This window comes from Papilio xuthus, unplaced genomic scaffold (assembly GCF_000836235.2).
Source record: "Papilio xuthus unplaced genomic scaffold, Pxut_1.1 DF824992.1, whole genome shotgun sequence".
NCBI classification, from domain to species: domain Eukaryota; kingdom Metazoa; phylum Arthropoda; class Insecta; order Lepidoptera; family Papilionidae; genus Papilio; species Papilio xuthus.
This window is the reverse complement of record NW_013533657.1, coordinates 4517548-4533752: the sequence shown is the minus strand read 5'-3', so window position 1 is coordinate 4533752 and position 16205 is coordinate 4517548. Positions and strand designations below refer to the sequence as shown.

The following is a 16205-nucleotide window of genomic DNA, read 5'->3' as shown; positions in this document are numbered from 1 at the left end:
TTTGCAACTGTATATAAGAAATGCTGTGAATGTAATTTTTCGACCATACTTACTCCGCTGGCGCATCGAGTAGTCAGTAGGTGTTGGCCTCCGACACAAGAGATCGCCAAAGTCTCCTGTCTTGCGCCTTATCCTGCCAGTCCATCGCTTGTAGCTCTCGTAGATCCAGCTCTACGGCGTCTCGTAATTTTTCGACCATGCCAGATTAAAATCATTTACTTACCTTCGGCCGCCGACCAGCCGGTATTAAAAAACTTTAATTTGTAGCCTATGAGTTCTTCCAGACTATGGTCTACATCAAATTTCAGCTAAATCCATACAGCCACTCTGGAGATACCTCTTAGCAAACATCCATCTAAACATTCGCATTTATAATATTAGTAAGAAGTAAGACCTGATCGATCTATTAGTAATTTGCTCGAGGCTTATTGTGTATTATAATTAATATTTGCCACAAGGACTGTCGGACAGTGGATTGTGCTTAATCGACACCATCTAATGATTGAGGCGTCACTCGCCGAGACAACGGCGCCAGAACCGCACTTATCTCGATCTGCGAACAAACTGCTGAATGCTAATTGATATTTATCAAGCAACAATTCAAATTGTTATGTTGTTTTTAAAGCGCTAATAGCTTAATAGTTAAAGGTCACGGACATCCGAACACGTGGTATTAAGTTCGAATCCCGTCGTTCGTTTATTGTTATAATTTCTAACGATAATCTCGACCACATATCCTATAAGTTTGTCAAACTATGCCATTTTCATTCAGGGAATATTTATCTACACTGAGATAGAAGATCTTGCTAATATTATAAATGCGAAAGTTTAGTTGGATGTACGTATGTAAGAAGAAATTTGGTATAGGTGTAGAACATTGTCTGGAAGAACACATAGGTTACCCATAATTCCAGTATATTGTATGATTCTCGATGAAGACGTCGAATAAAGTTTCATAATTTCGAGCGGACGAACTCGTGGGCTAAAGCTAGTTGAATAATAAATCATTAAATAGCTGATAAAATCAATAATGACGACGTCTGTTTGTCGGACGCAAATTACCCGCACCGTGTTTATTCATTGATTCGCTCTGGCTGCCGCTTGCTATTCTATTAGCGTCGCATTCGGAATTTGATAAACACGTTACGCCAATTACATACTTTATATGCAATCTTGCGTACACTTACACATAGGCATTTTAAAGGGCTGAATAATTCGATATAGGAAACGAACATACAACACTTTATCATCTACAACGTTGCTAGACCGGAGACTTATCGTGTTGCGTTTTGGGTCCAATGTTGTTTTCTAACACAATATTGAGTCCTTCATGCCGCATCTAGTCAATTATGTGACACTTTCTTTGTAATGTAAGGAAGGCAGACTGCAATTTTACTTTTATGTTTACTTACTTATTTTGAATACAATATACAGATCTTTGACCGTAGAAATATGCCAATTTGTAAGCAAAGTAAATTGGCTTGGCTTTGTTACTCATATAAAAGTTTGCTCCAATCACATTTCTTAGTTATTCGCTATGGTATTACAAGATTCAAACTTAATGGCTCATTGGCTAGTTGCTAGTTGGACCCACTGCAGGAGGTAAGCGCACGAAGGGAGGGATTTAACCACCCAGCATGTGTACTCGTCGATAGTTAAAAATTTATGGTGAACTGCGTCTTGTATACGCGCGATTTTTCGAGCCATCGCAAAGTTTGAATCGCATTGTATTTGCCTGATAAATATAAACAATGGGAGATAAAGTCGTCTGTTTATTAGATCCTTTGGCATAATACTGCATAAGTTTTTGGCGGATATTCAGTTGGCTGATTGTAGTATCTTCGGCAATGTATTGGCCTACTGGATCAATGCCAATATATCACAATTGGTGATGTATTAGGAGTTAAATAAAAATACAAGGATGACGGTAGTATTTATATGAATTGATTTTTTATAGATTTCCTTTATTACTTCGTTTGGGTTAACTACAACTGTTAATATCCAATGGAATATACGTTTTCCTAAATCAAATGTATGATAACCGGTTTGAACTAGTCTAATCCGGGATAACGTGACAACTTTATTTATCATATCTTAAATTTTCATCGAGCGTCAGTGGCTCAGGGGTCTCACTTGACTTGTAATCTGCAATATGTAATATGTTTTTCGATTTACGATTTACATATGTACATTTATCCGACGTTCTTACGGTGAAGGAAAACATCGTGATGCAACCTGCACATATCTGAGAAGAAATTCAAAGATATGTGTGAAGTCAACCAAACCGCAATGGGCCAGCGTGGTTGACTATGGCCTAATCACCCTTAACTTAGGGTAGGCTCCGAGCCCCTCGGTGAGGACGTATAGTGAGCTGATGATGAAATTTTCATCGCTTAAATTGATTGAATGAGTCATCTCGATAATAAATGCGTTTGCAAACTTCTTCATTCGTTCTTATCAATATGTTATACGCAATTTCTTAATTAATTATATATCTAAAAAAAAGTAATACGTTAAAGTATAATTTTATTTGTATAGTAATTTATCAAAGCAATTTCTCTAACCCTTTATACGAACAACGAAAATCGAGACTGGTTTGTTTTACCTCAAAACCCAAGGGAAATCACATGCAAAAGGCGTTGAAAGTTTTAACAATTTTCATTACATTCGCGAAGTCGTGTTAACACGATTTTCCCCTCGATTATCGTAACATTTGTGCTATTTTCGGCTTCTTCCATTACGCTAAGAGCGAAGGAATATTTATTTTGAATCTCTTTGTATAACAATGATGGGCCTTTAAAAACGTCTTAACGTTGTAAAAATAGCAGTATCTTATACTAGAGCTCTCGTTTTGTGCAAATATTTATCCTAATAAAATATTATAATGTAATTTAATAATTCTAATTTATGTTATGAACCAATTTCTGGAAAATTTAATCATTAGTAGCTTTTATTAGGAAATACTTTGAATATGTAAAACTAGTCAATCATTTTTTTAATTCGTTTAGGTTTAAAATACAAAATTCATTTTGTTCTTAGCCCTCCTGCATTTTTTTTATTATTAAATTTATACAGTTGGTAACAATTAAATTGTTATATTTATTTATTTAAATTAAATTGTTAATACTGCAAATATTGAATGAATAGAAGTATCGGGAGAGATGTGTTAGGAAACGCGCCAATGGTCTGCGGTCTCTGCCTACCCATCTGGTTTACGGGTGTGAGTTATGTTATTGTACACCAAATAAGGTCGAAATATTTGTTTTATACGACACGAATATGATGGACTGGTTATATATATGATTTATATGAGTACAAAAAATATAGTTATACATATATCTACATATTAACTTATTTAATATACTTTATGAGTAATAATTGAATATGAAAATAGGAGCAGGAAAAATAAAATTAAAAAAGATAAACAGTTCAAGGATTCGCCTTGACTTGAAAAGATTATTACCGACATCATTGGAACACGCGTGACGTACATCCGCTTCTGAAGCAAAGCGCGAAATCCCCAAGTAACACTTTATTGGATCAATTCCAAGGAAAACTCAATTATGGGGGAACAATGCGCGACCAGCGGACGGCTTTAATGGAACTTGAATTTGTTCCTAAAGTGGACCTGAACAATTCCTATTTCAATGCCAATAAAGAATAATATTGGTATCGACAGATGTTACGATTATGTACTTTGTTTGTTATATTAAGAACTGATAGGAATAATGTAAATTAAGCTCAAGAAGCTCTCGCTACACAGTTGGATTAAGGGCATACAGGCAGGGAGGCAGGGATACAAATGGCAGTTATCATAGAAACCGCGCGCATCGTGAGTAGGTTCCTGTCTCTGCAGCCCTGACCACTGGTTGTTTGAGTCATGGGATTCCGCAGCCGGTGGTGTTCTGTTTTTAATATAATATGTTTTGTATATTTTTATATGAAATGTACTATATTAAAATATGATAAATAAATGTATATGGATGTAAATTATATGATTCATTAATATTTGACTATGAAATGTCGAGGAAGGAGAAATCTACGGTTAGGTTAGTCAAAATCTCTATGTAAGACATGACGACATCCCTGTCATTTCATCTTTGGCAAAACATAGATAACAATATGATTTAAACGGAGATTCTGGTCTCAGAAATGCACGGTAAATCGTAGATTTTGCAACAAATTGTAAAAGTACCTTAACAATGTATGTAAAGCCGCAAGACACCTTTTATTGTCGGTCATTTTATTGTTATAGTAATAAAAAGCTCTGAACGTTGAAATAACATTTTTATTATTGTTTTATTAACTGCCATGTATCATTTGGAAATAAGAAAGTTACAATATGTACGTAATTTTTATTGTATAGATTTTATACATGAATATGCTTTGTATTCCAAATTATTTTAATACGTTTAACCAACATCTCTTAAAATATTCCATTTAATATCCGTAAAATGCATATGCATTTTTCTTTTATACTTTTCAAACGTTGAAAAATTTTATCGACAGGTAGGATATGAAATTTTGAAATTGGTATGCAAACAAAGACTTCCAATCTATCGCTAAAATTGCACGCGCGAGCTTTTGTATCGGATTGCAGAAATAATAACGCTGAAGATTGAATGGCGTGTTGGTATTAAAATTTAATCTCAGATTAAAAATGCACTTATTATATACCTTCAGTCATGTACTTTCAATATGTGAGTCATGAATTTATTGATAAAAGACATAGATTTTTAAGTATTATTTACCTCACAGATTATATGACTAGAACTGCTTTTCGTGATAAGTCTAAGATAAGCTAATGACTCTTTAATTCATAGTTTTTTAACTCGTTAACAATTAAAGCAAGAGTTTCTGGGGCTCTTACACCATTTGTGCCCATAAGGGCATAACTTTCTGTCTGCACCAATTGCTACCTATTGATAAGTTACTTCTCTCATTTTACTTTATAATATTATCAGGGCTTAATACTGTCTTATTAAAGTTAAGCTTTGGCTACGACATGACAGTTAATTTTATACTGCAAAGTATTTTGCACAGTACCTCTTAGAGTCAGTCTTCTTTTCTTTTAGTCTTCCAAGCAATGTGTTCAAATGTCACATGTCGACAGGTACTTCTAGTCCACGAAGCGTCTAAAGGCAGCTTCTCTCGTGTGTTCGACCTGGAGGCTGGAGATGAGACGGAGCCGAGGACTTCGCCCTATGAGAGCAGGTTCCCCATCAACATTGGCATCACGGGCTACGTCGCCACCACTGGAGAAGTGAGTCTAATATAAGTTGTTTTAGACGGTATATGCAGACCCATGAGTAAAGCAGGATAATTATATTCAGCCGTAAAGATTCTTGTTTTATAAAATTAGTAACACCATGGGAGGTCTTGTGCTTGATCCAGTAATTTATAATCTGCGATTATATGCTTGACCAATTTAATTTTTACAAGTCAATTTATCATTATTACAAATAAAAAAATATCAATTAGGGGCAAATTGATTTTACAAAAATATATTTTTATACGTTTTTCACCTTCGTGATATTGAAATACTTATATTTTAATATTAAACTTCAACCCTTTTGAGACAGTACTTGAATACTAGGGGTTACTATAGATGTGGCTTCAAATATATTTTTTATAAAAAATGTTTTCGCAAAGCTAAATCTTTTTGGTATTTTAAAGCATTTTTTATTAATTTTATATAACTTTAATTACAAGGAGTTTTTAAGTTTTATTAATTATATACATAAAACATATTTAAATGTGTAAAGATTGAGAAAATTTAAAATAATTGCGGTGTCTTTTTACATTTGTTAACTATTTTCTGTTGTCTTTTTTTTTCTTTATTTGTTTGTTTAAAAATAATTAATAAATATGTTTCCAGACAGTCAACATCGCGGACGCATACCTGGACGCGCGGTTCGACCCCTCCGTGGACGAAGATGCTGGCTTCAAACATAACACAATTCTATGTATGGCTATCAAGAATTCAGAAGGAAGAATTATTGGTGTTATACAGGTAAGGTATTTGAATATTTTGTTAGTTATTATCTGAAACGTAAATTAGAGTACTGACCATAAACAAGAAGGGTCGGAAATAATTACGATTTTCATACTTCATGATTCACTCGTCGTTTGAAGGAACTTGTTAAATAATTTCACTCGAATGCAATATGACGTAATTCTTGGAATTATCTTTATTCTTACTAATATTATAAATTCGAATGTTTAGATAGATGGATGGATGTTTGTTTAAAGGTACATATCTTCGGAAGGGTTCAACGGATTTTGATGAAAGGCACACATATAGAACATAGTCTGGGAGAACACAGAGTCGCGGGCGACAACTAGTGTAAACCTTTGAACAACGGTGAAAAGAGATTTACCGGAATAACAGCATCTCCCTTACGTGTTCATATAAGTAGTATCATGATCATCAGCTCACTATACGTCCCCACCGAGGGGCTCAAAGCCTACCTTAAGTTAAGGGTGATTAGGCCATAGTCAACCACGCTGGTCAAGTGCCGGTTGGTTGACTTCACACATATCTTTGAATTTCTTCTCAGATATGTGCAGGTTGCATCACGATGTTTTCCTTCATCGTTAGAACGTCGGATAAATAAGTAGTATACTATAATAAAAATACTGCAAATATTATATATCATTTCTCATTGCGAATGCATTTGCGCATTGCGACAATTTTCCTGCATAAGATTCGATAATATTTTTTCTAGAATACATAGATAGTAGAGTTTGTATGTAAGCAATTTAGTTACATTCTCTCTCGGTTTTAAAATTCCGAATACGCTAGTAAAGCGTCGAGGGAATATGCATTTAAAAGTCGAATAAAAAAGCTTTAACGTTCATTGCTGTAAGAAATGTTTTCATGTATGGAATTGTACCAGATATTTTCTATTTAAATTTATCAATATTGTTAAGAAGAAAATGCTTGTAGGCAAACTACAGAGAACATTTTAAACTGATTAACTTAACAATTTACATTATTTAAGTCTTGACAATATGAAAAGCCTTGAACATACTTAATACTGTTTCTTATACAAGATAAGGTAACAAACGAGCAAGCGGCCAGTTTAATCCGCCGAAATAGTGAAGCGACCGTTGCACATAGACAACTTGATTGCATATGCGTTGCCTACCTTTAATCGACGACGCACAGAATGTGAATATTTCTCCTTCCCATGCGCCCGTTCCGTCAAATCTATTTACTCTTCCCATCCCTTACGAAGCACGGAATTACTTACACTTCACGTCTGTCTTCTGTAAGATCGTGGTATTGCACCGGCCAAATTGTGCAACAAAGGTTGTTGTTGCCGGTGTCTGCAATTGTTAAACAGATTGTTTTGTAAGATGTCACACATTAAATAAATAGATAAAATTTTGTTTTTACTGTCCAAAAAAAACTTCGACTTTATTGTTATAACGTAGTAGGCATTAAGAGGGTTAGCGTTATTACAATTTAATTCAAAAGTTAGTCGTAATGTTTTAGTTTTGTTTCGGTTAGCATACTGGTCGTGCAAAGTTTTTGATTAGAGAAATTATCGGACTGGAAAATTGAGCTGGAAATTTTCATTTAACTTTTTAACCCTCGACGGAATTCCAAATGGCGAATGTTTATTTGTTCTGTGACTTGTTGAAGTTGAACGGACGAGGTTTATTATTATTTTTTTTTAATTAAATAAGGAGAATTTCCCGGTGAAACTTTATACCAATTAAAGTTAGTATTTGTGACTGTCAATTAGTTAATAAATTTTTAGAATTAAGAATGTAGAAAATATTTTTTTTGTATAATTAAAATATACTATTTCTTTACCTCTTCTCCTTACAAACATATTATATTCTAAAAGAGGAAATAATCTACAACCTTGGAATTTATTGGAGATGTCTATCACTAGTCACATCATTTTTATCATCTGACTGCTAGTCCGTTTGCCATCTTAGTAATAGTAAGTTTAAATGGATGGATGGATGTGTTAGAAAGAAGTTCCAGAATGGCTGTATAGATCTCGCTGAAATTTGACATAGATGTAGAACATAGTCTGGAAAATCACATAGGCTACTAATGAAGTTTTTTAATTCCAGCGCTGACGACAGCTGTTCTCTTATAAAATCTTTTGATCTTTTGATTACGTAAATATTATTAATTTTATGTTTATTTATTTTTTTAGCTTGTTAACAAATTCGACGGCCTCCTGTTTACGAAGAATGACGAGAACTTTGTGGAGGCGTTCGCGATATTCTGCGGCATGGGCATTCACAACACGCATATGTACGAGAAAGCTATCACTGCTATGGCAAAGCAGAGCGTCACACTCGATGTTGGTATACATTGATTATTTCACATAAAGCAAAGTTATTTTAAAGTGAACTTAACACGCAATGGATTTCTTGTGACTCTGTACAGCTATTTAATATCGCTGTATACATCTTGTAGTATGAAAACAATATCTCTATCTCTCTCTAATCTTGATAAGATGTCTTTTTTCTCTTTTATATGTATACTTTAATAATATATAATATGATAATTTACATTTCCAGGTTTTAAGTTACCACGCATCCGCCTCTATAGATGATGCTCAGAGACTACGGGTAAGTGTTTTCTGTGTATTTTGTAACATTGACCGTGGGTTTCTGAGACCACAATCCCTGTTTAAAACATGACGATATGTTTTATACAAATATTTTGGTCTCTGATACCGACGGTGAATCTCACTGCGGATTTTTCGGTACAAAATTGGAGCTTTGTATGAAATTTTAAAATGTTATTTAACGTAAAGTAAAAGAGAAATGAGAAAGTAGCCGTGATATCTTATTAAAGTTGCAAATACCTCTACTTGTGAAATATTCACCGACGTTGTAGAGGATTTCTTGGTAAAAGTTTATCTAGTATTTATACAAAGACGTAACCAAGAATGAACGAATACTCTGAATTTTGTTCAATTATATGGTCACTTTATATTTTAAATTATATTTCTGATAATTTGATGTCTAACAAAAATATTAATCTTACTTCTTACTAATATTATAAATTCGAAAGTTTATATGGATGGATGGATGGATGGTTGTTTGAAGGTATCTCCAAAACGGCTAGGCTACTTAATAAGTTTTTTTTTTTTAATTTCCGCGCTCAGAGTCGTGGCTGACAGCTGGTTTATAATATTCTATCAACACGCTTGTCCATTTAATGGAACTAACAATTCGTTTATTATTCATTTGTTGTAAAAGCAATAACAAAACAACAAGACAATTAGTGCGCGTCTCTTAAATAAGTCTAATGGATCACTTGACTTGCGATCTAAATATTTAACTAAATTATTGGACGCACAATAAACTGTTATACACTGAAGGTCTTACTACGTTATTTTACATGTACTTCTATTTAATGAAACATCACAAAAAGAAAATGTAAAATATAGGAGCCTAGCTTGTGCCCGCGACTCTGTCCGCCCGGAATTAAATAAAATCAGTAGCCTATGTGTTCCTTCGCTACGTTCTATATCAATGCCAAATTTCAGCAAGATCCATTGAGCCGTTCTGAAGATACCTTCTAACAAACATCCAAACTTTCGCATTTTTAATATCAATAAAAAAAAGAAGTAAGATTATGATTTTAATAGTAAGATTTATTTATAATCCTGCATTTCCTCTGATGAATGAATTGCTCGCAATATTTTGCTTCATTTTCCTAAATAATAACAATCAAAATTCAACTTTATAAGCTCATGTCTTAAGACGTAATTCAGATTCGGTAGCACGTCAGCTCAGCGCCATCTTGTTTAAAAAAATAGAAGTCAGAAATAGATTTTAATTAATGAAACTTCGATTCATTGCCGCTGACCAATTATCGAGCCGAAACGTCAAAGCTCCGCGTCAATTACTAACAACCTCTCTTAATTGCTTTCAAAGTTACGTCAATATGAAATATTCAATGTACAGACATTTTCCAATTTATTGTTTTTTAATTATTGAGGTTAATAATATTATGTGATTTTTACATAATAACATTGGTGATAAAAAATGTACGCTATAAATACCATAAATAGATTTGTCGCTATCGCTATTTGGATTGTAGCTATATCGCTTTACAATCCAAAATATTATTTTTTAAAGTTTATCTCTTCATCTTCAGGATGATAAAATAAAATTAACTTTATAAAATATCTATAAATCGACAAGGATATCTGACCCGGTGGGCATAAGAGAAACTAATTTAAGATAGCTCAGTAACGCCCTCCTGTCAATGTCAAAAAGTTACAAGGTCCTTTACCTATTGTAGCTGTCACGCCATGTTTTTTTTCTTTTATGCCATTTTCTACACCCAGTAGTAGTGACTTTCTCATCGACACTGATATCCTTGTTTGACTGCAGTGCCACGTATTGTTATCTCTCTCATTCCCTTTAGAAAAACAGAAAGAACAATATGCTCACCAAATTCCAAACTTATAGTTAAAATATCGATTAAAAATATCACTATTTCCAGACGTTACGGATACCTTCGTCAGTGCACTTCAAGTTGCACGAACTGGATTTCGATGACGTCGACCTATCCGATGAGGACACATTACGCGCGTGTCTGCGCATGTTCTTAGATCTGGACTTCGTGGAAAGATTCCATATCGAGTACGGAGTACTCTGTCGCTGGCTGCTCAGCGTCAAGAAGAACTATCGCAATGTCACGTATCACAACTGGAGGCACGCCTTCAACGTCGCTCAGATGATGTTCGCTATATTGACTGTAAGTAAATTGCTTTAGTATTGCTCAGGGGTTGAGCACTTGACTCGCAATCCTGGTCCTGGGCTCGAATCCCGCCATGTACCTATGTCCTTACGGTGAAGGAAAACATCGTGATGCAAATTACACATATCCGCGAAGAAATTCAAAGATATGTGTGATGTCAAACCGCACTGAGCCAGCGTGGTTGACTATGACCTAGTCACCCCTAACTTGAGGTAGGCTCCGAGCCCCTGGGGATGTATAGTGAGCTGATGATTATGACATACCTTTATGTTTTACATATAAATAGTTCATCTAATTTTAAGAACTCTTTCCACCACGAAAATTACCGCGCGACTCTGTTCGCGCCTGATTGTTATGGTTAATGTTGATTTGGCTATTGTTTAAAAATTACAGGAGACTCAGTGGTGGAAGATCTTTGGAGAGCTGGAGTGTCTCGCCCTGATCATCGGCTGCCTTTGTCACGACCTCGACCATCGGGGAACCAATAATTCCTTTCAAATCAAGTTAGTGTCAATCGGATACATTTAATTTAGTCGTGAAGATGAAATAAGTTTTATTTATTAATTGGCTGAAGAACACGTTGAACTGTAAAATGTATCAAAATAAATTAATCGTGCTATCCGTCAAACATCTTAAATATAATAGCGTCAAAGAATGACATAATTGGACAAAGGCGTAAAATTTGTTAAGAAGGTTTACAGGGCACTTTCATAGCAATAGCGAGAAAAAATGTGTTCCAATGTACCAATAATTAGAAAAGAATGCAAACTATTAACCAATACTAGCTGTCGCCTGCGACTCCATCCGTGTGAAATTAAAAAAATACGTAATTATTAGAGCCTGTGTTCTTACAGGCTATGTTCCACATCTATGCCAAATTTCAGTGAGATGCATGCAGCCGTACTGTATAAACATCCATCCATCCATTCAACAATCCACATCCTTAAATTCTCAGTTTTAATTCGAGCTAGATATACTACAATTTTGTGTGGTATCTTTATGTTAATAATATCGTCGTATAATTTCCAGGGCGTCATCACCGCTCGCGCAGCTGTACTCTACATCAACAATGGAGCACCATCACTTCGACCAGTGCCTGATGATCCTCAACTCGCCTGGAAACCAGATCCTCGCCAATCTCTCCTCCGATGACTACGAGAGAGTCGTCAAAGTTCTAGAAGATGCTATACTCTCCACAGACTTGGCTGTTTATTTCAGGTAATAGTCAAAGAATTTTTAAGTCGGTTCAGTTCTCAGACAGACATTTAAATATCATAAAAATTGATTTTTTTATACCTACGCAAATACTTTGTGTACAAAGTATAATTTTTTACGATGTGACATACAGGCACTCCAATTTTTTTAATATGTATAGATATCTTAAACGCCTTTATATGTTGGCACAAGAGAAATCATACTACAGTTATTTGTAAGATAGACTATGTTCTACATATTTGCCAAGTTTCATCAAGAACCGTTGGGCCGTTCCTTCAACAACAATTTCCTTCCTTTTTTCTTCCTTTGTTCCTCAAACAACAAACATCCATCCATCCATTTATGTAAACTTTAACGTTTATAATATAAGTAAAATTGTATTGTATGTACACAGCAAGCGCACAGCATTCATCGATCTGGTGAGCCGGGAGCGTGGTGTGGGGGGAGTGGGGTGTGTGGGGGGTGTGGGCGGGGCGTGGGGCGCGTGCGGAGAGCGGCGCGGTCTGCTGCGCGCCATGCTGATGACGGCCTGCGACCTCGCCGCCATCACCAAGCCCTGGCCCGTCGAGCGCCGCGTCGCCGCACTCGTCGCCGGAGAGTTCTTCCGACAGGGGGACCTCGAGAGGCATAACCTCAATCTCACGCCTATCGTAAGTACATACCAATCCATACATACAATAAGTTAGAAGCTTATTTAATTATTTTCTTGTTCATTTATCGGTATCGCTAAGAAGTTTCTTAGTAAACAAATAAGCTTAATAACTTGTAATAATTTCAGGATATAATGAACAGAGACAAAGAAGACGAACTGCCCGCCATGCAGGTTAAATTCATCGATACCATCTGCCTTCCTATATACGAGGTGAATTAACATTGTTAACAAATTTTATTTAGTAACATAAATGAGCCTACTTACACAAAATAGAATAAAATACTTAAATGTAACATTGCTATAATATTTCTACAGGCGTTCGCAGTACTATCTCCAGCGTTACAACCGATGCTGGACCGAGTGAAGAGCAATCGAGCACACTGGATCGATCTGGCCAACAACGATAAATCTGAAAAATTCGATTACGGCATGGAGAAGGAGAAAGAGGAAAGAAACGACAAATCCAGCGCCAGTTCGCATGAAGAAGAACATGAAGACAGCAGCGGTGCGGGCAGTTTATCATCTGATACTAACTCAAAGTACGACCAACTTGAGAATCCAGTAGTCGGTCTAGTCTCTAATAACGCGCTAATGCCGCGAGAACCTAAATTCTGTCATCTTAATGAACTTAATTGATTGCTGACATCAATAAGAATATAATAAGCTATCTTATAAAATTGTATTTAACACCATAACATATTGAATTAGTTCGACCTTGACGATTTGAATAGATCTGGCATCTCAGAGATATCAACTCGCGTAATAATTTGGTATAATTTAACGAAATAATTTCATATCTTTAAACTGAGGATACTTTAAATTTAAAATCATAATTCGATAATTTATTACCAATTTTTGTATAATTTAGAGTTATAGAGATGCCAAATCGAGTATAGGAACTTTGTTTATTACGCTTTACTGATCTGCGTATGACTCTTATCATTTTTGTATCACTACTAACTGTTGCCCGCGACTCCGTCTGGGATTAATATATAGTAGCAGATCAGTCCTACTGAATATACATATAACATTTCATAAAAAATTGGTCAAGTCGTTTCCGAGGAGTATGTTAACTAACATTGTGACACGAGAATTTTATATATAAGATGTGTGAAGGGACGTTGTAATGCACTTAGTGTGTACATCCACTTAAAGGAATTGATTCTTTTAAGAGTAGACAGTAATGAGATGATTATATGATAGATGTAAGGCCAAAATTAACAAAAATAAACCGGCCTAAGTTTAACCCAATCTTAATTGAGAAATAGCAATGTATTTCTGTCGACATTTTTTAACTTTGTTAATTTATAATCTTACTAGCTATATTATAAATTGTCGGAAAATTTAACCTTTTATCGACAATGTAATATGGCTTGTATTGATAAACATATGTTGAATCGGTCCAATATTTGTTTTTTATATTTTATTTCTCTTTCGTGACTTAAAAATTATTAAATTAAATTCGTAGTTGTTTTACGAAGTAATTTCGTATTTAAAACAGTAACAAATAGATTAATCTAAATCTCTAAATAACCTCATTCATCTATTCCTGCAAACACGAAGAGTTTCGTGTGAAAATATATTATACTAGCGATAGCCCGCGACTTCGTTAGCGTAAAATTTAAAAAAAATTAGCCTATAATATGCCCGTGTGATCTACCTTCCCTTCAAAATAAGTCCAGCTGCGGACTTGCGGACATAGAGATGGACAGACAGACAATTTTTTTTTAATTGTTTTTTTTCGTTAGCAACACGAATACATATAGACACTCCAATTTTCTTATGTATAGATGATTTAAGATGCATCTGTGTATATTTTTGTTCGCTTCATTCGTGAAACACTAGGGCCTAACTGTTGTTACGCTTAGCAAATAAATGACCAAATACCAAAAATTCTTATGTAGTTAGGTATTGTGCTAAATTATTGATTTCTTGTTTCCATATTTCAAATGATAATTCAAGCTTTTTGAGTATTGTGATGATAAGAGATTGAGTTAAGTTGTTTATTATTAATTGCTTAATATTAAGTAGATTTGTTTGATACACGTGCACGATAACACGAGACCTGATGACGTCATACGTTTTTGCGAATTCACTTGATAGATCAGTCCGGGTTACTAATATAGTTTGTCACTTGTAAATAGGCGCAGATTGGGCAGGTCTCATGTTATTCCGCACGCATAGTACTCGTTCATATTGGAACGTGCGCAGGCGCTTGTCTTATAAATAAAACGGTTAATATATTTGTATATTCAAAACGGAATTTATAATACAGGAATTGTATAAAGAACACACTTTTAAAGTGACAAGAAACTTGTAAAAAAAAAATAGGGTTCGATAGAAATGTTTAGTGTAAATCCATGATATGCTTTAATAAAATTTTAAATATAGATTTAGTTGTAAAGATATAATCCTTTTAAATTTTTTTTAATGTTCGATTCATTTTTGTAATATATACAATAATCGAAGTTATTAAGAATTGTTTCGTCTCTTTTATAACACAGATGTGTTATTAACAGAGATTTTAATATTTTTTTCACTAACTGGAGGGAATAAACTAATACTTAATGTTTATAAAAAAATCTTTAACAAGAATATTAATTACTGGTATAGTGGCATATTTGAAAGAAAACGGAGGAAATTTCACGTACTATCCAAAATTATATCGTCTGGAATTTGATTTGGCACGTCGGAACTAAGCGTACTGTTGTATCCGACGTGCCAACTCAATAGCCGGTTAATAAAATTAACTTTGCATTTTAAAATACGTTATAAATTATTTGAGTTAATTCTTCCGTTTTTATTTTGAAGATCGCCAATCAATAAGTACTTATTTATATTACTGTTAATTCATAATTCAGTTTACAGTAGTACTTCACTGCTGACTTGTTACCATTATCTCTGTTTTGTCATAGATAATGAAAGTGTACAAAGTCTTACAGCAGTGGAATTCTACAGTTATGGGCCATCGGAACCGCATCCTCGCTATAATTTTAGTATCGATATGACAGTTATGGTACCCGGTGCATTCATTCCAGTTTATTATAACACAATTGTTTGTGTCGTCTCGTCTACTAACAGACAATTTAATATGTCAATTAAAAAAATGTAAGGTAAAAACACCATTTCTCGGTCCAAAAATATTACTAACATTTAATATTACCATCGCTAAAATCAAATCTAGCTTCTATTTTTAAAATTTTTCGATATAACCAAACTCATTCGACTACTCTGGAACTAAAGTGGTCTATGGAACATTTTTAATAAGCATCTTTGAACATAAAAACGTTAAATAAATCCGCGATATATCTACTACCGTATAAATAGTAATCATCAGCTCACTATACGTCCCCACCGAGGGGCTCGGAACCTACCCTAAGTTAAGGGTGATTAGGCCATAGTCAACCACGCTGGCCAAGTGCGGGTTGGTTGACTTCACACATATCTTTGAATTTCTTCTCAGATATGTGCAGGTTGCATCACTATGTTTTCCTTCACCGTAGAGCATCGGATAACCGTATAAATTTTTACCATCAATCTTACTGGTATTATACATACATTCTTTAGGTACATAATGTCTTTTAATTT

At 34.5% G+C, this 16205-nt stretch overlaps 1 protein-coding gene across 6 annotated transcripts in view; it reads left to right on the top strand.

Moving 5' to 3' along the window:
• Positions 1 to 14238, top strand: part of Pde11 (Phosphodiesterase 11) — a 139927-nt gene extending 125689 nt beyond the window's left edge. For all 6 annotated transcript variants that reach the window (XM_013324479.1, XM_013324477.1, XM_013324478.1 and 3 more), the window contains 10 exons: positions 5114 to 5263; positions 5879 to 6013; positions 8181 to 8330; positions 8551 to 8601; positions 10493 to 10747; positions 11144 to 11253; positions 11780 to 11968; positions 12360 to 12615; positions 12744 to 12827; positions 12933 to 14238. In XM_013324479.1, coding sequence (XP_013179933.1) covers positions 5114 to 5263; positions 5879 to 6013; positions 8181 to 8330; positions 8551 to 8601; positions 10493 to 10747; positions 11144 to 11253; positions 11780 to 11968; positions 12360 to 12615; positions 12744 to 12827; positions 12933 to 13253 — 1701 coding nt within the window. In that variant the 3' untranslated portion in view covers positions 13254 to 14238. The remainder of the gene's footprint in view (positions 1 to 5113; positions 5264 to 5878; positions 6014 to 8180; positions 8331 to 8550; positions 8602 to 10492; positions 10748 to 11143; positions 11254 to 11779; positions 11969 to 12359; positions 12616 to 12743; positions 12828 to 12932) is intronic.
• The last annotated feature ends 1967 nt before the right edge of the window (positions 14239 to 16205 follow it).